This window comes from Macaca mulatta, chromosome 1 (genome assembly GCF_049350105.2).
Source record: "Macaca mulatta isolate MMU2019108-1 chromosome 1, T2T-MMU8v2.0, whole genome shotgun sequence".
NCBI lineage: Eukaryota > Metazoa > Chordata > Mammalia > Primates > Cercopithecidae > Macaca > Macaca mulatta.
Window position 1 is genome coordinate 13,572,524 of NC_133406.1, and position 21,848 is coordinate 13,594,371.

Sequence of the window (21,848 nt, forward strand, 5' to 3'; positions counted from 1 at the left end):
CTCTACTGCACTCCAACCTGGGTAACAGAGCGAGACCCTGTCTCAAAAACAAAAAAACAAAGACAACAAAGAAAGCTGATCCTAATTAGGTTCTCTGTGTCATCAGGGAACCAGTTTTAGGAAGTAACTGTCTGTGTTTTTTAGCACTTCCCATTATGTTCAGCTGTGTTTCTAAGGGAGGTTAAACTTCCAAGTCTTAAATATGCTGATTAGGACTTCTGATATTTTAAGGTTTGTTAAAACTGTATAGTTAAATAACACCTCACTTTTATAAGCAGGCTCCATGGCTCTCAATCCAAGCTCTGCCATTTTCTAGCTGTGTGACCTCCTCTGCCTCAGTTTTATCATCTGTAAACTCAGGGATAAAAGAATCTCCCTCATGGAGATTGACATAAGGATGAAATAAGTTGATACATACGATGTATTTAGAATAGTTCCTAGAAGGTAGAAGGTACTGAACATTATTTTAAAGAGCCTGCCATTTTATAAAGTTGGGCTTCAAACAGCTTTTAAAATAAATTGGACAATATATTCAGGTCGGTATTATAAAACAGAGGTTTCTTAATTAGGACGTCTATGAATTCAGTTAACATTGTAACCAAATTTTATGTATGAATTATGAGAAAGTCCTTTGGCTTTCACTGGGAGTCTTTTTTTTCTTTTTTTTTTGAGACGGAGTTTCGCTCTTGTTGCCCAGGCTGGAGTGCAATGGCGTGATCTTGGCTCACTGCAACCTCCGCCTCCTGGGTTCAAGCGATTTTCCTGCCTCAGTCTCCTGAGTAGCTAGGATTACAGGTACCCACCACCACGCCTGACTAATTTTTGTATTTTTAGTAGACACGGGGTTTCACCGCATCGGCCAGGCTGGTCTTGAATTCCTGACCTCAGGTGATCCATCCGCCTCAGCCTCCCAAAGTGCTGGGATTACAGGCATGAGCCACCGCACCCAGCCTCACTGGAGTCTTAAAGGGATCAGAAACCCCATAGAATGTTATGTCACTGATGATGTGGTATCCTCCAGCAAATTACAATTGAAAAACAAAAAGAAGCCCTTCACTTTTAAATTAACCATATTTTTATTATCTTAAGTGCTGTTATTTATTAAAAGTAAAGAAGTAGAACTTTCTGTTAATAAAACATTTTCATATATGTAATACCTAGGTTATGAATTTTTAAATGTGTATATAACTTAATATTGAACCTAATGTTATTTTTTCGATAATCCAAAGGCAGTTATGGTTATGTCAGTACCAGAAGGTCATGGTAAGCGTTAATCATTGTGCTATTGTGGCTGGGATAGAAGGGTTGATTAATAGCACTGTAATGCAGCGGGATTTCCTGTGTCCACGTAACTTGAAGCCCAAGGCACATTTCTTTTAGATAAGAAACTATCTAAAAATGCTGTATTATAATGTGCTTGCCCTATTGCTTTTAATAAAGAGGTTTTTCCTATGGATATCTTTTATTTACTGAATATCTTAGAAAAAAATTGTATTGTTGTCCATTATATTGTAGTCTAGACTCTCCGGTTAATGCTTACCCAGCCCATGACAAAAAGCTATATTTTTCCTTTTTTCCCTGCTGCCCATGTCTGTAATTAGGTAAGAGTCATCACTTCCCTTTAGTCCCATTTTATTGAGTATCTACTGAGTGTAAAGAGCTTCTAGGAAGTCTGATATAGGCATCCAAATGATCTGCTAGAGTATAGGAAGAAAATATAATTTCTTTTTTTTTGAGACAGGGTCTTGCTCTCTTGCCCAGGCTGCACTGCAGTGGCACAGTCTCAGGTCACTGTAGCCTCTTCCTCCCAGGCTCAAGAAATTCTCGTGCCTTCGCCTCCCAAGTAGCTGAGATTACAGGTGTGTGCCACCACGCCCAGCTAATTTTCGTATCTTTAGTAAAGACAGGATTTTACCATGCTGCCCAGGCTTAGAATTTCTATTTACCTGAAAATAAGAAAATACAATCTTTATTAATACTGAATATATAAACTTACCACAATATATGCATATATTTTGTAAGTAAATAGGTGTGTGTACAAATATTTTTAACTGATGGGGTTGTGTAGTCAGCAAAATTTGAAAACCACAGCTCTAAAAGATACAAAGGACTCTGATATAATCTTTTAAAATAGGGTTTTATATTATTAAAGCAGCACTGATATTCCCTGCCTATGAACTGCTTTATTTAATGTATTCTGATTCACTTATGGTAATTAGAAAATTTATTTGAAGGCTGGGCACAGTGGCTCATGCCTGTAATCCCAGCACTGTGGGAGGCTGAGGCGGGAGGACTGCTTGAGGTCAGGAGTTCAAGACCAGCCTGGGTAACATGATGAGACCCCCCCATCTCTACAGAAAATTAGCAAGACCTGGTGGTGTGTGTCTGTGATCCCAGCTACTCAGGAGGCTGAGGCAGGAGGATCCCTTGAGCAAAGGAGGTTGAGACTTCAGTAAGCCATGTTAATGCCACTGCACTGCAGCCTGAGTGACTGGGTGACTATCTCATAATTAAATAAATCAAATAAAGAAAAATTATTTGAAAAGAACTCTTTTGGCACTGATTAGACAGCCATGGGGGAGTGGAAAGGGGACTGACTTTGGAATCACGAAATGGGACTTGATTCCTGGATCTGCTACTTTCTGTGACCTTAGGTGAATTGCTTAATTTTGGGCCTCAGTTTCTTAATACATAAACTGAAGATAATGCCACAACCACAAGGGTAGTAGTGAAGATGTAAATGTGATGGGGAATGGTACATAGAAGGTGGTTCAAAACTGTGTTTGATATGCTTACCTTTTATCAATGCTGTATAGCAAGAGTTTTTCAGTGTTATTTGAAGTGACTTCAGTTGCTTATTTATACTGTGATAATTGCGTCACGTATCACAAATATTTTAAATTGCCTATCAAGAAGTAGGATTTTTGAAATTTGCAGAGTAAGACCAAATTTACTGATTATTTATGACTACAGTTAGTACTGTTTTTATTATTTCTATGTATCCAACCCTTCCAAATAGATGACTTAAATTTAATATCTCCTGTGGCATTTATACATATATATGCACCCATGTATGCAAAAAGCTATTAAACCAGTTCTGATAATTAACTTACTTAGATGTGGCTGAAAACTTTATTCTTAAATTTCAAAAATGTTTATATAGAAGCAGCCATTTTTCTCAAGCATTTTTTAAAAATTCCTGCCATTTGTGAATTATATAGCAAATGATTACCTAGGTTTTGGCATTAAGCCCACTTCACTACTTCCTACTAGTAAAACAAAGGATTGTATTTGTTCAATTATATAAACCTGTTCTCATTACTTAGTTTTGAATCAGGAAATTGAAGCGTTCAGTCTGTCCGAAGACTCCTCATCAGGGCTGTCTGAGGATCGAATTGTCAGCGTGAGTTTCCGAGTTCTCTACCCCATCGTTATTACCAGTCTTGGAGTGTTCTATGATGCCAGTGATGTGGGTTTCCAGAGGAACATCACTGTCAAACTTTATCAGGCAGAACAAGAGGTATGCACTGCTCTGTACAGGTTTTTTCTCTTTTTTCTTTTTCAAAAACATCAACTTTTCCTTGTGACATACAGTAAGTAGATTGGAAGACTATATAATTCTCTCTGGTTGAGAGACTTTCACCTTTCTTCCCCTATTGACTGAATACACTGTAGTGTGATATAAGACTAGTTTGGAGATAGATTATCTATGAATAAATGTGCTATATCCAGAAAAGAAGGAGTTGACTAGATTAGAAATCTCCAACTTAAAATTCCCTAAAGCCTAGGGAATTTCGAAAATTGGTAATGGATATAAAAAAAGTTTGGGATTCTTAGGATAAATGAGTATTATTGCCTCTTTCTTCCAACTGTAAAAGTCCGTAATACAAAGCTAATAACTGCTTCAAATCTTTTTTGTAATAAGATATAGAGGAAATAAAAGTTATTCTTTTACCGAAAACAGAAAATCCCTGAAGTTTCTCTGTTCCTAATATGTGGGGAAATCTGATTTGTTTACAGAATGCATCTGAAGAAGTAGCATGGAATTGTATTTGAAGGATCTGTTTTTTAAACATGAAGAAAACTTGAAGGAATTATTCAGTAAACAACCCTATAGCCACTAACTGCATTCTACAACAGTTAACGTTTTTCTGTATTTGGTTTATTACATATTTATATCCACTCCCAAGTAGCTGGGATTGCAGGTGCATGCCACCACACCTGGTTCATTTTTGTATTTTTAGTAAAGACGGAGTTTTGCCATGTTGGCTAGGCTGGTGTCGAACTCCTGACCTCAAGTGATCTGCCCTCCTCAGCCTTCCAAAGTGCTGTCTCAGCCTCCCAAAGTCCTGGGATTACAGGCATGAGGCACCATACCAGGCATGGTGTGCTTTTTCTTTGTTTGTTCAAGGTGTGCTACATGTTTCTTCAATCTGTAAATGTATGTCTTTTACCAAATTTGGGGGATTTTCAGCTATTAATGTTTTCAGAACCTTTTCTGATTTCACTTGCTCTCTCTACTCCTCCTGGGATTCCAATTACATGTATGTTAGATCTTTTGGTATTGTCCTACAGATCACAAGACTGTTCATTTTTTTCAATGTTTTTGTCTCTTTAGTGACTCTTCTGTCATCTCAAATCTGAATGAATTTTTTATTTTAGATTTATTTTAAATATTATACTTGTTAGCGCTTCAGTTTCCATTTAGTTCTTTTTTACTGTTTTTATTTCTCTAAAATTTCCTATGTGTTCATTGTTTGAGAATATTTTTCTCTACAGCTTTGACCATAGTTGTAACAGCAGCTTTAAAATCTGTGTACGCTTATTCTGAGTCATCTCAGCGTCTGTCTTTATTGATTAATATCTTTCCTCTAAAATATGGGTAACATTTTTCTGTTTTGTGTCTAGTATTTTGGGAGTCTTTTGGTTTGGGTTTTGGTGGTGCTGTTGTTGTTGTTGTTGTTTGACAGGGTCTCGCTCTTTTGCCTGGGCTGGAGTGCAGTGGTCCAGTCACGGTTCACTGCAGCCTTAAACTCCTGGGCTCAAGCTGTCTGCCCTCCTCAGCCTCCTGAGTAGCTGGGACTACATGCGCGTGCCACCATACCCAGCTACTTGTAAAATTTTTTGTAGAGCAGGATCTCACCATGTTGCCCAGGCTGGTGTCAAACTCTTAACCTCAAGTGATCTTCCTGCCTTGACTTCCCAAAGTGCTGGGATTACAGGTGTGAGCCACCGCACCTGGCCCTTATCTTTGCATTGTATCGTAGATATCGTGAATAATTCATTGTAGGAACTCTGGATCCTATTATATTCTTCAAAGAGTAATGTTTTTTTGTTTGTTTGTTTGTTTGTTTTAGCAGACAGACTGTAAACATTGTCTCACTTTCAATGAGAAACAGCTAAAATCTCTATTCAGTTTTTTTGGCCTTGGATGGACTACTTGGGTTCTGCCTTGAATGTGTATTTTATGAGTCAGCCGCAGATGTGGGCAGAGTTTATATGAAGAATTTACAGTTCTCTCTCTCTCTGATCCTTTCCTTTCTGGATGTTCCCCGTCATGCCTTTTATTAATTGATGTGTTTACCCCAACTCTGTCCTCTTAATTTTCAAGCAGAATGACTACAGATTCTCACTCAAATTTCTAGTTGCCCTAGAGTTGTACCCTCAGACAAAGAGTCGAGAAGAGGGGTAGGGAGGAGATGCATATTTGGAGCCTTTTCCTTCTTCCAAGTACTGATTCTTCTCCAGTTTCTGCCTATTTGTTTGAATTCCAGTGCCTACAAATCATGTTTCTTATGTTTCATCCAGAGTTCATAATTATTATCTATAGGAGAATTGGTCTGATATTACTGGAAGCAGAACTCTGTTCAGTTTTTTACAATGTGTTTGTATTATTAATGTTGATTATTAGCAATGAATACAGTGTTAGAGACTCACCAATAAATACACAAATAAATTTGAGATGAAATTTCTTTTTTGTAATTTGCCCTGTTCTTCCTCTAAATAATCTGTCTAGTTTGTCGATGTGTTTGTAGACATAAATATAAGACAGAGGGAAGGGTAGGATTTCTGCTGGTGATGCCAGCCATAATGATTACAGTGAGAAGAGCTTTGTAGTTACTCAACTGTAGGAGTCCATGTGTGATTGTAGTTAACAGTTTCATTGATACTGAAGACCAGATAGGGAATTGAAATAGCAGTACTCTGAGTAGCACTGTTTTCTAGAAATTAGAATTAATCTTGATTTTTTAAAATATACTTGTTTATCTTAGTATATATAGTTTTAAAGAAAACTATTAGCCAGGCGCAGTGGCTCACGCCTGTAATCCCAGCACTTTGAGAGGGCAAGGAAGATGGATTGCTTCAGCCCAGGAGTTCGAGACCAACCTAGGCAATACAGTGAGACCCCGTCTCTACAAAAAATTAAGAAAATAGGCAGGCATGGTGGCATATACTTATAGTCCCAGCTGCTTGGGAGGCTGAGGTGGGAGGATCACTTGAGCCCAGGAGGTTGAGGCTGCATTACAGTGAGCCATGATCACACCACTCACTCCAGCCTAGGTGACAGAGTGAGACTGTCTCAAAAAACAAAACTATTTATAGTGTGCGAGTTATCAATCAAGTAGTTTGGTTCAGACATACAATATTTTGCTCATGTCGATATAACTTTTAGTTGCCATATTTTTAACCAAGGAGGAGTTAATCTTTGTCCTCAAGAAAGGACTAGTCTAAGATGAATGCTAATGGGTTCATGGGTAGTCACAATGCAAAAACTATTCTTATACTGCATTCCTAAGAACTGGTGTTCATGAAAGAAATAGACATAATCCATTGAAATGTGCTTAATTTTGAACCCCTGCCTGGTTATAAGAGCTTAACAGAAGTTTCCCCTATGGTAAGTTGGTATATAAGAATAGGCATGAGAATGAGGAAATGTTGCCTAGAAGAAATGGGAGGGTCCAAGAAAACAATAGACATAATGAAAATCAGTCCTTTTTTTTTTTTTTTTTTTGACAGGGTCTGGCTCTGTGGCCCAGGCTGGAGTGCAGTGGTACAATCTTGGCTCACTGCAGCCTCCACCTCCTGGGTTCAAGTGATTCTCCTGCTTCAGCCTCCCAAGTAGCTGGGACTACAGGTGTCTGCCACCACGCCTAGCTAATTTTTGTAGTTTTAGTAGAGATATGGAGTTTCACATGTTGGCCAGGCTGGTCTGGAACTCCTGACCTCAAGTGATCTGCCTGCCTCGGCCTCCCAAAGTGCTGGGATTACAGGCGTGAGCCACTGCACTTGGCCCCAGTCCTCTTTTATATTCCCTTTTTTGTTTTGTTTATATTTTCTTCTGAAGAGTCTTTTTGAAGGGAGTTTCCTGAGTGCTTTTGTTCCCAGTAAAAATCTGTGGTATTTCAGTTTAGTCTTAAACCTTTGAGGGAGTTCTGACACTATAATATGTTGGCTTAATTTAACAACACTGCTCCCTTCCCTTAATATTTTTTCTTTCAAGGTGGGTTTTTTTTTTAAGGTTATGTGGATTTTGTTTAGCATTTGAGAACTTCATGACAACTTTGATTACCTTAAATATTGTTATTTAGTAACCATGACTGCACTAGAAAACCCAGTGATGCCAAAACCACAGTGGAACCATGTTAGTGACCGTGGTTAGGGCCGTTGTGGATTTAGCTGACCAAGATGTAAGGTATTTGAAAACTTGTTGCATGAGCAGTGGTATAACATGAAGTATTTTTTCTTGTCTTCTTCTCCCAATTTGTAGGAGGCCCTCTTCATTGCTCGCTTCAGTCCTCCGAGCTGTGGTGTGCAGGTGAACAAGCTGTGGTACAAGCCCGTGGAACAGTTCATCTTACCAGAGGTACAGGGTGGCAGGAAAAGACTGTAGTACCAATGCAGTCCTTCATAGGAGTGGGCATGTGTTTTCAGGGGCAGGCGCTTGATATTTTCTTGTACCAGGGCAGCACTCCAGAGTGATAGATGAAGGTACCAACTGTGGATGTGCTAAAACATAGCACTCTGTATTCAGACCTCCTGAGGACTTCATGAGGCCTCAGAGGTTCCAAAACCACTTTTTGAAAAACATTGCACATTGCCATAGTTTGTTTAGTGGAGTAGAGAACTGCACAACTATTTTAATGACAAAGGATGGTGTTGGGTGTGGATTGATGGAAAGACCAGACAGATATACCATTTGGGTAATATTAAATAATTTGCTTATCTAAAGAATGAAAAGAAAAAAAAGTCAGTGCAGACAGGATGACAGAGATGGGTCACATTTCCAAGTTAAATAAAATTTCTCCAAAGGGTGAACAGTTGTGGATGATGGCCTGAAAACATACCTGTCACCTTCTGGGTCCCTCTAGGTCCAGTTGTAAGTAGATATGCACTAAAGAACGCCTCGCCTGCCAGGTGCCCTCATTAGTCCTGGAGTTAAGCCACACAGTATGGTCGCAGAGTGTGACAGAATCAGGATCAGACATGAACAAATTATTCATTCATCAGCTTCAGCCTTTCTAGGCTGTTTTAGTCTAGGCTGAGTACATTCCTGAAGTCAGTGCTCTGGAACCACAATCAGGGTCAGTTTCCCAGACATCTCTGGAGTTCACTTTAGATCAGCTATAGAGTTCATCCCGCAGCATCACAGCTGGGTTAAGGTGTGGAGACTAGACAACTGACCGGTCCTGGTGACTAACCAAGAAACTTTTTCCTACCCAGACTGTGGGGTGCCATTCACAATTTGTTCAACAACAGGAACCACACATTTTTATAACATACTATGGGTCTTTGGAATTGAGTACCAGTAGTTGAAACTGTATGTTAATTCTGTCAATGTCAAAGGGATCCCTTTTTCATTTATATATGAACTTCCGTTTTAAAAACTTTTGAATACGCTACTCTCAGCATACTGCTTATGGAGTAGCCTGCTCCGCAAGAGCAGTCAAAAAATAAATTTAAAAAAAAAAAACTTTTAAATAAAAGCCAAACCAAAACAGGGGGTGGAAAAAAGGAAAATGCAGATAAGCTAAAGGAAAACAAGACTACTAGAATCTCATATGTGAAGATAATCACAGTTAACATTTTTGCTTCTATGTGTATATAGTGGCTAGGATTATGCCATTCATTCTACTTTATAATTTACTTACTTTAACATATCACGAACGTCTTTTGATATGATATGCTCTATTATTTGTAATGGCTTTATAGAATTACATTGTATGAAAGTATTGTCATTTAACTCTGTATTTGGGTATTGATAGAGTTTCAATTTTTCAGTGTTATGGAAAAGACTAGTAAATATCACTGCACCTCTGTTTTATGTGTATAACTGGTTATTTTCTTAGGATGAATTATTGGGTCAAAGGGCAGACACATTTTTCAAGATTTTTAGTTTCTTTGCGCTGGGTACGTAATTCCTCCTTTAGCTCTGAGAAATTTGATGGACTGAAGCCTTCTTCTCTCATCTCGTCAAAGTCATTCTCCGTCCAGCTTTGATCCGTTGCTGGCGATGAGCTGCGCTCCTTTGCCGGGGGAGATGCGCTCTTATTTTTTGAATTTCCAGCTTTTCTGCCCTGCTTTTTCCCCATCTTTGTGGTTTTATCTGCCTCTGGTCTTTGATGATGGTGATGTACTGATGGGGTTTTGGTGTAGGTGTCCTTCCTGTTTGATAGTTTTCCTTCTAACAGTCAGGACCCTCAGCTGTAGGTCTGTTGGAGATTGCTTGAGGTCCACTCCAGACCCTGTTTGCCTGGGTATCAGCAGCAGAGGCTGCAGAAGATAGAATATTTCTGAACAGCGAGTGTACCTGTCTGATTCTTGCTTTGGAAGCTTCCTCTCAGGGGTGTACTCCTCCCTGTGAGGTGTGGGGTGTCAGACTGCCCCTAGTGGGGGATGTCTCCCAGTTAGGCTACTCAGGGGTCAGGGACCCACTTGAGCAGGGAGTCTGTCCCTTCTCAGATCTCAACCTCCGTGTTGGGAGATCCACTGCTCTCTTCAAAGCTGTCAGACAGAGTCGTTTGCATCTGCAGAGGTTTCGGCTGTGTTTGTTATTGCCCTGTCCCCAGAGGTGGAGTCTACAGAGACAGGCAGGTTTCCTTGAGCTGCTGTGAGCTCCACCCAGTTCGAGCTTCCCAGCAGCTTTGTTTACCTACTTAAGCCTCAGCAAAGGCGGGCGCCCCTCCCCCAGCCTCGCTGCTGCCTTGCCGGTAGATCACAGACTGCTGCGCTAGCAATGAGGGAGGCTCCGTGGGTGTGGGACCCTCCCGGCCAGGTGTGGGATATGATCTCCTGGTGTGCCTGTTTGCTTACAGCGCAGTATTGGGGTGGGAGTTAACCGATTTTCCAGGTGTTGTGTGTCTCAGTTCCCCTGGCTAGGAAAAGGGACTCCCTTCTCCCTTGCGCTTCCCAGGTGAGGCAATGCCTCGCCCTGCTTCAGCTCTCGCTGGTCGGGCTGCAGCAGCTGACCAGCACCGATCGTCCGGCACTCCCCAGTGAGATGAACCCAGTACCTCAGTTGAAAATGCAGAAATCACCGGTCTTCTGTGTCGCTCGCGCTGGGAGTTGGAGACTGGAGCTGCTCCTATTCGGCCATCTTCGGGCAGACACATTTTTAAGTCACATAATTCCTTCCTGGAGGGGAGTTTAGCAATTTGTGCCAGTGTGAACAATCATTAGCAATATATAAGAGTGCCTGTTTTCCTACGTCCTTTTATTAATTTCACATATGAATTTTTTCCTTTTTAAGTGCAGTATGTACCATCAAAGTTATCTTTTACTGTAAGAATGGTGTTTCACGTCAGGCTCAGTGGCTCACACCTGTAATCCCAGCACTTTGGGAGGCCGAGGCGGGTGGATCACAAGGTCAGGAGTTCAAGATCAGCCTGGCCAAGATGGCAAAACCCCATCTCTACTAAAAATACAAAAATTAGCTGGGTGCGGTGGCAGGCGCCTGTAATCCCAGTTACTCGGGAGGCTGAGGCAGGAGAATCGCTTGAACCCGGGGGACAGGTTGCAGTGAGCTGAGATCACGTCACTACACTCCAGCCTGGGCAACAGAGTGAGAGAGACTCTGTCTCCAAAAAAAAAAAAGAATAGTGGTTCAGCTACATAGTGTTGGATCTCAGTTTTTGCAGGAAGCCATTCTTTGGTTTGTTCATTCACGTGAGGTACTTAATCTCACTGTGTCTATTTCCTCCTCTAAGATGAAGGTGGTACACAACCCATTTCAGATGGTTATTCTGGGGGCTAAATGATTTAACACATGTAGACTGCTTAGAACATGCTGCCACATGCCACGAATTCAGTAGATCAATAGATGCTGTCATTATCATTATACTCCCCATCTGGATTGATCATTGTACTCCCCATCTGGATTGAGGGGGTCCTGTTCTTTCAGAGCCGTGTTTCTTCACCAGGGACAATTTCCCTTTTGTGCACAGAGCAGTGTATATAGATACTTTCAGTTGTTAAAACTGGATGTAGGGTGATACTGGCACCTAATGGGTAAAGGGACAGGGATTCTGCTAAACATCCTGCAGTCACAGAACACCCCCCACAACCTGCCCCAGTAAATAATTATCTGGCCCAAAATGTCATTGGTGCTGAGGTTGAGAAACTGTATTCCAAAAGAAAGTCACATGGGGTGCAGCAAAGAGGAAGAAAATAAACTTTAATGCTTCAAGCTAACTGCAGTTTTATGGAGTCTGCTCCATTATCTTGGTCAGCCTTATAGAAAGAATTGCAAATTTTGATTAGTTCATAAAAAATACTACTTTCGCTTAGAATGTCCTTGTTCTTAGGAAGTACATGCTGAAATACTTAAAGTTAAAAATTCATGATAAATCTGCATTTTATTTTCAAGTGATTCAACAACAGAAAAGTGTGTGTGTGTAGAGAGAGAAAAGGCAAATATGGCAAAATGTGAGCAATTGGTGAGTCTAGGTGATTTGAATGGTAATTTGAACTTTTCTATACGTTTGAAGTTTTACAAAATAAAAATTGGGTTGGGGGAGAGGGGTTAACCTTCTTTGCTGGTGTTCAGGATGGTATATCTGGCAGTGGGTACTAATGATGGGAAGTACTCAGCCAAAATAATGAGTTACCTTTGTAGTTGTTAAAAGACTTTTTTTCCCCCTGATTTTTATTTACTTATTTATTTTTTTTTTTTTTGAGACAGGCTCTGGCTCTGCTGCCCAGGCAGGAGTCCAGTGGCATGATCATAGCTCACTGCAGCCTCAACCACCTGGGCTCAAGTGATCCTCCTACCTCAGCCTCCTGAGTAGCTGGGACTACAAGCACCTGCCACCATGCCCAACTAAATTTTTCATATCTTTTTTTTTTGTTTAAGACAGTGTTTTGCTCTGTCACCCAGGCTGGAGTGCACTGGCATGATCCTGGCTCACTGCAACCTCTGCCTCCCATGTTCAAGTGATTCTCCTGCCCCAGCCTCTCAAGTAGCTGGGATTATAGGCACATGCCACCACACCGGCTAATTTTTTATTTTTTAGTAGAGACATGGTTTCACCATGTTGACCAGGCTGGTCTCGAACTCCTGACCCCAGGTGATCCACCTACCTTGGCCTCCCAAAGTGCTGGGATTACAGCCGTGAGCCACTGTGCTGTGTTGACAGGTTAGTCTTGAACTCCTGGCCTCAAGCAATCCTCTCACCTCCCAAAGGTCCGGGATTACAGGCTTGAGCCACCACACCAGGTTTTGTTTGTTTGTTTGTTTAGAAACAGAGTCTTGCTCTCTCACCCAGGCAGGAGTACAGTGGCACGATCTCAGCTCACTGCAACCTCCGCCTCCCGGGTTCAAGCAATTCTCCTGCTTCAGCCTCCTGAGTAGCTGGTACTACAGGTGTGTGCCACCACGCCCGGCTAATTTTTTGTATTTTTAGTAGAGACAGGATTTCACCATGTTAGCCAGGATGGTCTTGATCTCCTGATCTCATGATCCGCCTGCCTGTCTTGGCCTCCCAAAGTGCTGGGATTACAGGCGTGAGCCACTGTGCCTGGTCACCAGGTCTAGTTATTAAGAGTTTTAATGACTATAGCCTTGTGCTTTTTATCTCCCTTCAAGCTTTAGGCTAAATAGACTTTTGATTTCATTACTTTTATTAATTTTGTATAATTTTTTTTCTTTTAAAAACAAGCAGGCCAGGTGTGGTGTCTCAGGCTTATCCTCCCAGCACTTTGGGAGGCCGAGGTGGGCAGATCGTTGAGCCCATGAGTTTGAGACCAGCCTGGGCAACTTGATGAAACCCAGTCCCTATTCAAATGGCAAAAATAACCACACACACAAAAAGCAAGCACTTATTTAATAGTGGCTATACCTGGAGGGGAGCTAAGATTATGGATGATTTTAATTTTCTTCTTTTTGTATATCTATCTTCTAAGTGTTCCATAATAAACATTTATTAGCTTTATATAACAGAAAGAAAAAACAAACTTTTAGCAATTAAAATTCTCTCCAGTTGTACAAAATTCTGTTTTTGTTGAAAATATGTTTAATTTTAAATACTCTTTTTTGCTGCATCAAGGCCGATTGGGTTTATTTGCTCGGAAAAGTGATAGTGATGGTTTGCTGGCATATGATCAGCAAAAAGTAACAGAAGAGAAATAGGTAGTGTATTCCATTTGCGAGAGGAAGTTCATCATCTTACTCCCTCCACACTTGGTGATTGCCTGGAGTCACATGTCAGCAGTATAGCTTGTCCAGTAAGCAGGTCGCCTGTAAGGTTTTCATTGTGTAGCTCACTAAAGCATAAATCTCAGTGGGCGTCACAAGTGATTGTTCGCAAGTGAAGACTACTGTGTATTTCTCTTAAAATATTTATGTTTTGGCTGGGCGTGGTGGCTCACATCTGTAATCCCAGCACTTTGGGAGGCTGAGGTGGGTGGATAATGAGGTAAGGAAATCCAGACCATCCTGGCTAACACAGTGAAACCGCATCTCTACTAAAAATACAAACAATTAGCACAGTGTGGTGGTGCACACCTGTAGTACCAGCTACGCAGAGGCTGAGGCAGGAGAATCACTTGAACCTGGGAGACAGAGGTTGTAGTGAGCCAAGATCGCACCACTGCACTGCAGCCTGGGTGAGTTGACAGAGCGAGACTCAGTCTCAAAAAAAAAAAAAAATTTTGTCTCTAATTTTATGTTGTCCTTAATAGTACAGTTGGAACCTGAAACTAATTTTAGTAAAAAGCGGACTATTTTTGTTCACCTGAGTCACTAGTGACATTATTGTTGCCATTATGGACACTTATATCCTTAGACAGAGTTTAACTCCTGTTGCGCAGGCTGTAGTGTGATGGCTCCATCTCAGCTCACTGCAACCTCCACCTCCCAGGTTCAAATGATTCTCCTGCCTCAGCCTGCCGAATAGCTGGGATTACGAGTGCCGGCCACCACACCTGGCTAATTTTTGTATTTTTAATAAAGACAGGGTTTCACCATGTTGGCCAGGCTGGCTTTGAACTCCTGACCTCAAGTGATCCACCTGCCTTGGCCTCCCAAAGTGCTGGGATTACAGGTGTGAGCCACCGCACCTGGCCTATATCCTTATTTTTTATGAAGGTTGAAATTCTTTATATGTAGTCATCTCTCCAATACACAAGAAGTTGTTAGTGTTTATAGGCACAGAAGTACTGTATATATTTAAGCTACTCTGTTGTTTGGATGAGAAATTAGAAGCTCTATGGAAAAGAATTAATGCGTGAAAGGAGTTATAGCTTGCTTATGTTATGGGAGAGATACATATGATACCTCATTTTTCCAACCTGTACCATACTGTTTTTCCCAACTTTTATTTTGGTTTTTATGATCTTGGCAGGGAATTGCCATAAAAAAGTTGTTTTGGATCTTAAGAGATACCTGGTTTCATAATTGTCTTACATCAGAATAAAAGGTATATGAGAGCAGAGGTGAGGAATAGAAATTAAACTGTGTTGTGGAGCAGAAACAGGTATAGGAGACAGGCAGAAGATAAAACTTCTTCCTTCCTTAGTAACAAAACAGCTGGTGGATTATGTAAGCTCCATGAATAAGTCAAGATGATTTGAGTGGACTAGGGAATTTTTCTGCTAACTATTCAATTATTCATTGAATTTGTTTGTTGTATCATAGCCTAGTCACAGACAAAATGGAGTTGGGTGCCAGGAAGGGACCCCCTGTGAAGTAGCATGTCCCATGTCATGTCAATTGAATGGACAATACCCAGGAAGGACCCACTGTGAAGTAGCATGGCCCATGTCATGTCAGTTGAATGGACAGTGCAGAGAATTACTCGTTTTATCATCATCTTTTCTAGATCTGTAGTTTTAAGGTGAGGGTTTTTATCTGGTCACTATAGTTTTTACTTTCGGTATGATTCATTATTTCCTTTTTGCTTTCCTCTTAAATATAAGTCATTAGGATTTGCTACCTAGCCTTCTGTTTTATTTTACGCATTCTTCCCAGGCAATTTCATTCATTACTGCCTGTATGCTGAAGGCTGTTAAATCTATAATTACAGCCTCAACATCTCTTGTGAACTCCAGACGTGCTTTGAGCTGCCTACTGAACTTCTCCACTTGAATGTTCCGTGGGCATTCTAATGGTAACATTGTCTCCATCCCACCTGTTCTCATCGCCTGTATTTTTAATCTTGAGTGTGTTCGCTTCGGCAGCACATATACTAAAATTTAATCTTGCGTAACCATCTCCTTTTCCTCAGTCACCTAAACCAGAATCATGAGAGTTATCCTTACTCTCATGTCCAAGTACTCACCAAGTCCTATCAGTTCCTTATCCTAAGTATATGTGCTATCAGTCCTTCCAAACTTCATCACTATTCAAGTTTTAGAAGAAAATAGAGTACACTTAAGGGCAAGAGGTTGTTGTTGCAAGGAGAAAGAGACATGATTAACACAAAGCAGCCTCACGTGGTAGAGCATATTCGTCCATTTAGTGTTTCTACAAAGGAATACCTGAGGCTGGGAAATTTTTTTTTTTTTTTTTGAGATGGAGTCTCACTCTGTCACCCAGGCTGGAGTACAGTGGCTGGATCTCAGCTCACTGCAAGCTCCGCCTCCCGGGTTCACGCCATTCTCCTGCCTCAGCCTCCCCAGTAGCTGGGACTACAGGCGCCCACCACCACGCCCGGCTAGCTTTTTGTATTTTTTAGTAGAGATGGGGTTTCACCGTGTTAGCCAGGATGATCTCGATCTCCTGACCTCGTGATCCACCCGTCTCAGCCTCCCAAAGTGCTGGGATTACAGGCTTGAGCCACCGTACCCGGCCAGAGGCTGGGTAATTTACAGAGAAAAGAGGTTTATTTGGCTCATGGGTCTGCAGGCTATACAAGAAGCATGGCAGCCAGGCACGGTGGCTCATGCCTGTAACCTCAGGACTTCGGGAGGCTGAGGCAGGCAGATCTCTTCAGGTCAGGAGTTCGAGACCAGCCTGGCCAACATGGTGAAACTCCGTCTCTACTAAAAATACAAAAATTAGCTGGGTGTGGTAGCACATGCCTGTAATCTCAGCTACTCAGGAGGCTGAGGCATGAAAATCGCTTCAACCCGGGAGATGGAGGTTGCAGTTAGCAGAGATTGTGCCACTACACTCCAGCCTGGGCAACAGAGCGAGACTCTATCTAAAAAAAAAAAAAGAGAGAAAAGAAAAGAAACATGGCACCAGTATCTGCTTCTGGTGAAGGCTTCAGGAAGCTTCCACTCATAGTGGAAGGCGAAGGGGAGTAACATGTCACATGGTGAGAAAGGGAACAAGAGAGAGATGCCAGTCTCTTTTTAAAAAACCAGCTCTCGTATACAAATAGGGCAAGAACTCACTCATTACTGTAGGGAAGGAGTCAAGCCATTCTTGAGGGATCAGCTCCTGCGACTCAAACACCTCCTGCTAGGCCCTACCTCCAGCGTTGGGGGTCACATTTCAAAATGTGATTTGGAGGGACCATATATCCAAACTATATCATCAAGGGGTCTGGGACTTAGCAACAGGTCATAACACTGACCTTCCAGTTCACTTAGAGATTATCAAATGCTTACTGAATGTGTCAATTCACAGAAAATCAGTGCGTAAACCAAAATATCAGTTCATTCATCTTTAATGCTCTTGGTTCATTCAAGTGATTTCAATGTTCAGGTCCCCTATCTAGGAACCTCCTACTTAGTTTGTCAAGGTACCTAAAAAACTAAATCTGAACTGTGCTAGATTTGAGCATCGAACTTAAATTATAACAGCGGAAGAGTGGGTGTTTTAGAGTGCTATTTTATCTAGGTAGAATGTGACCAAGGCCTTTTTTTTTTTTTTTTTTGGAGACAGAGTTTCGCTCTTGTTGCCCAGGCTGGAGTGCAATGGTGCGACCTCAGCTCACCGTAACCTCTGCCTTCTGGATTCAAGCGATTCTCCTGCCCCAGACTCCCAAGTAGCTGGGATTACAGGCATGCACCACCACGCCCAGCTAATTTTTTTGTATTTTTAGTAGAGACAGAGTTTCTTCATGTGTTGGTCAGGCTGATCTTGAACTTCCAACCTCAGGTGATTCGCCCAACTTGACCTCCCAGAGTGCTAGGATTATAGGTGTGAGCCACCCCACCTGGCCCAAAATGCTTTTTATCTTCCAGTTATTGCATCTTTCTCCCCCTTGACACTGCTGCATTGCCAAAATTTTTCTCTTAACCCAGTCTTCCTATATTGGCCTGTTGATATGTTTGATACATTGTCTTAAGATATTGACTTTACTGATTAAGCTTCAATCATACAGTTCTTCTCAATTATTAGAAATGTTGTTTCCTCTGGGGCCGGGCGTGGTGACTTATGCCTGTAATCCCAGCACTTTAGGAGGCCAACGCAGCCTGATCACTGGAGGTCAGGAGTTCAAGACCAGCCTGACCGACATGGTGAAACGCTGTCTCTACTAAAAATACAAAAATTAGCCAGATGTGATGGTGTGTACCTATAGTCCCAGCTACTCTGGAGGCTGAGGCCGGAGAAACACTTGAACCCAGAGGGAAAGGTTGCAGTTAGCTGAGATCGCACCGCTGCACTCCAGCCTGGGCAACAGAGCAAAACTCCATCTCAAAAAAAAAAAAAGAAGTGTTGTTTCCTCTTATGTAGGGATTTAATTATTTCGGATTTGATCTCAAGTTTGAGAGAATGTTAAGGCCTCAGAAGGAATAGAATTGAAAAAGAACAAATAAATAAATTTTTAAAAAGAGAGTTAAGGCTATCTAGGGGACGTATAGAAACAAGCAGCACCTATTTCAAAGATACGAAAATGAAATCTTCTAAAGAGGCAGTTCCATTTCTGTGTGCCTTTTAGTGGTAATAAAGGCACTATTTTACTAAGTAAAGACACTTCACCATATACTTTATCACTAATCTTCCAAACAGCCCTTTGAGGCCAGTATCATTTTCTCTCTTTTGAAGATTAGAAAATGATGACACTGCTTAAGGTGGATCTGCATGATCTGCTCTGAGAGCCCTAGGGCCCCACCCGTTGCATCCGGAGTTTCACAGATAATGCAGATTAAGGATACATTAGCTGAATAGAAAGTAATAAACTGCCTGAGGAACCCAGACTCTTGGAATATTTTTATGTTATGGAGAAGAAAAGTATTATTTCTTAAAAAAAAAAAAAAAAAAAAAGAAAAAGTTGGGCCGGGCGCGGTGGCTCATGCCTGTAATCCTAGCACTTTGGGAGGCCGAGGCAGGTGGATCACTAGGTCAGGAGTTCAAGACCAACCTGGCCAACATGGTGAAACCCCCCCACCCCCGCCATCTCTACTGAAAATACAAAAATTAGCTAGGCATGGTGGCACATTCCTGTAATCCCAGCTACTCGGGAGGCTGAGGCAGGAGAATTGCTTGAACCAGGACCCGGGAGGCCGGGTTTGTAGTAAGCCGAGATCACGCCACTGCACTCTAGCCAGGGCTACAGAACAAGACTGTGTCTCAAAACAATAAAAATTTTAAAAAAAAGAGAGAGAAAAAAAGTTTATATCACTCTGTACGAGGGAAAAAAAAGTTTATAAACCACTGACCTAGCTTATCAGACAAGTTGAATTTTGTATGGTTTACCTATAATGCTGGCTAAAATGAGACATTATTGTAAAGTACTTTATCTCTTCATTTTAACATATGAAAGTTTTTAGAGTATTAGAGCTATATCTTTCATTTAATCCTTTATACCATAGTCAATTCTAGTTGATTTTTAGTTCAACATTATTTATTCAGCACACATTTTGAGTTTTCAGTCATGTCAGGCTGGGCTGGATGCTGGGGATGCAGTGGTTGATCAGACAAGCTCCTTCCTGTTCTCAAGGTGTTTGTCTTCTAGTAGAGGCAGTTAGTTTAATAATAAAATAAACAAGAAATATCAGAGTGATAAATGGTATTAAGAATGTAAAACAGGTTGATGTGATAAAGAGAAGTTGGGAGTTGGAGTCTTCTAGAGGACATCTGGAGAAAGCCTCTCGGAGGAGAAGGTATGGAGCTGAGACCTGAGCAGGACTAAGGAGCCAGCTGTGCACAGAATTAAAAATGGGATCGTGGATAAATTAGAAGACATTAAGATTTCAATATGTATCAGACCTTGGGACAGGGGGGCATAGCTCTCTAAGCTCAGAATTTAATAGTAATAATCACAAAGGAATAGTTTGTCAGATTTGCCAAGGTAAAATTTATGGACTTCTGAATTTCAAAAATTAAGTAGCAAATGAAAAACTATTTTAGCATATAAAATGTGCACAGGATTAAGATAATTTATCAAAAGCTTGCATAGATGAATAAGAAAAATAGAAAACTCAGAGGGCAGATGGCAAAGCAGCATGATAAGGCAGTCCTCAGAAGAGAACATGCAATTCATAAACATCACTAGGAATCAGAAATCCAACTAAGCCAATCTTTTTTTTTTTTTTTTTTCTTAATTCAGGCAGGGTGCTGTGGCTCATGCCTATAATCCCAGCACTTTGGGAGGCCGAGGCAGGCAGATTACTTGAGGTCAGGAGTTCCAGACCAGCCTGGCCAACATGGTGAAACCCCATCTCTACTAAATATCCAAAAATTAACCGGGTGTGATGGTGAGCGCCTGTAATCCTAACTACTCAGGAGGCTGAAGCAAGAGAATCGCTTAAACCTGGAGAGCGAAGGTTACAGTGAGCCAAGATCGTACCATTGCACTCCAGCCTGGGTAGCAGAGCGAGGCTCTGTGTTAAAAAATGAAAAATAAATCCAGCTAAATGAGGAATCATTTTGTAAAAATCTACTGTATTAGGTTAAACTTTTTTTTTTACTAGTATCCCATACCAGGGAGAATACAGTGCAATTGTCCTTCTCATACATTGCTGATAACCCTATAAATTAGTAAAAGTTGCTTTCAAAAAGCAGTTGGTGGTGTGTTCCAAAATCCACTAAAAATACCTCTTTCTTGTCCCAGTAATTTCACCTTTGGGAATTTATTTTAAGTAAAAAACAAATTGTTAGGGGTAAATAAACATTTACACCAAAACATGCCTACATTATTTTAGTAGATACTTAGTAGATATTTTAGTAGACATTTAGTAGCAACCAAATGTCTAACAGTAGGGGAAAATGAATAAATCAGGATGTGTCTGCTCATTGGGATGTATACATACATGAGGAAGAATGGTTGTGACAGCTGCAACAGCAGAAGGAAATGCTTTTGATACAATGGGAAATGGCAAACAGCAGCATGCAAAATTATCTATATACTCTTTGTAATTGGTTTTTTATATGTGCATGGAAAAAACGGTCAAGGATATACACCAAATGCTAACAGTGGTATGTCAGAGTTATGGGGTGAACATTTTAAATGATATGTTTTGGGAAAATTTTTTCTCTAAAATCTTACCTGAAAACATACTTAAAACCTAAATGGCAGCAATAAGGAAACTGACTCACTCTTCATCTTTCCAAAAAAGAGCTTTGAAGGTACAATCGTGTGGGAGAGCCAAGACCTCCACGGCCTTGTGTCAAGAAATCTCCACAAAGTGACAGTGAATGATGGAGGGGGAGTTCTCAGAGTCATTACAGTAAGTCTTTTTTTTTTTTTAAGGTTTAATTATATATTTTAGCTTCTTTTTAATACACAAAAGTGTTCTAAAATTTACCTTAGAGCCCAGGCAGCATGGAGCAATGATTCTGGTGTGTTTTACAACATATTATATAGTAGCAAATGTTGTTGTCTTCATAGTAAAGGCAGAAACTCAAATATGATCTACAGCTCCAGCGTTAGTGAGTTTACAGTTTTGCCTTAAGATTGGTGCATTTTTAAAGTGCAATATTTCATTTCTCATTTTTTGTTTCTTTTTTTGAGAGGGTCTCACTTTGTTGCCCAGGCTGGGGTGCAGTAGCATGATCACAGCTCACTGCAGCCTCCACCTCCTGGCTTAAACAATCCTCCCACATAGCTGGGACTACAGGTGTACACCACCACACCCAGCTAATTGTTTGTGTTTTTTGTAGAGATGGGGTTTCACCACGTTGCCTAGGCTGGTTGCAAACCTCTGAGCTCAAGTGATCCGCCCACCTACGCTTCCCAAAGTGCTGTATTACAGGCATGAGCCACTGCACCTGGCCTATTTCTCAGTAATTTTTAAGTTAGCATTCTTTAAGAACACTTGCTCAGTAGTATTCAGAGTATTTACTATCTCACCTTGAAAATAAAATCTCAGTTAAAATACTATAGATAACCAGGTGTGGTGGCTCATGCCAATAATCCCAGAACTTTAGGAGGCTGAGGCAGGCGGATCACTTGAGGCCAGGAGTTTAACACCAGCCTGGGCAACACAGCAAGACCCCATCTGTACTAAAAATACAAAAA

General features: G+C 41.0%; 1 protein-coding gene across 10 annotated transcripts in view; it reads left to right on the plus strand.

Moving 5' to 3' along the window:
* B3GALNT2 (beta-1,3-N-acetylgalactosaminyltransferase 2) overlaps positions 1-21,848 on the plus strand; it is a 62,371-nt gene that overhangs the window by 17,007 nt on the left and 23,516 nt on the right. For 5 of the 10 annotated variants that reach the window (XM_077998465.1, XM_077998475.1, XM_077998469.1 and 2 more), the window contains exons 4-7: positions 1,742-1,859; positions 3,327-3,520; positions 7,769-7,864; positions 20,947-21,057. In XM_077998465.1, the coding sequence (XP_077854591.1) occupies positions 1,742-1,859; positions 3,327-3,520; positions 7,769-7,864; positions 20,947-21,057 (519 nt within the window). The remainder of the gene's footprint in view (positions 1-1,741; positions 1,860-3,326; positions 3,521-7,768; positions 7,865-20,946; positions 21,058-21,848) is intronic. The other 5 variants (XR_013416016.1, XM_015126896.3, XM_077998504.1 and 2 more) reach the window with 1 other exon arrangement.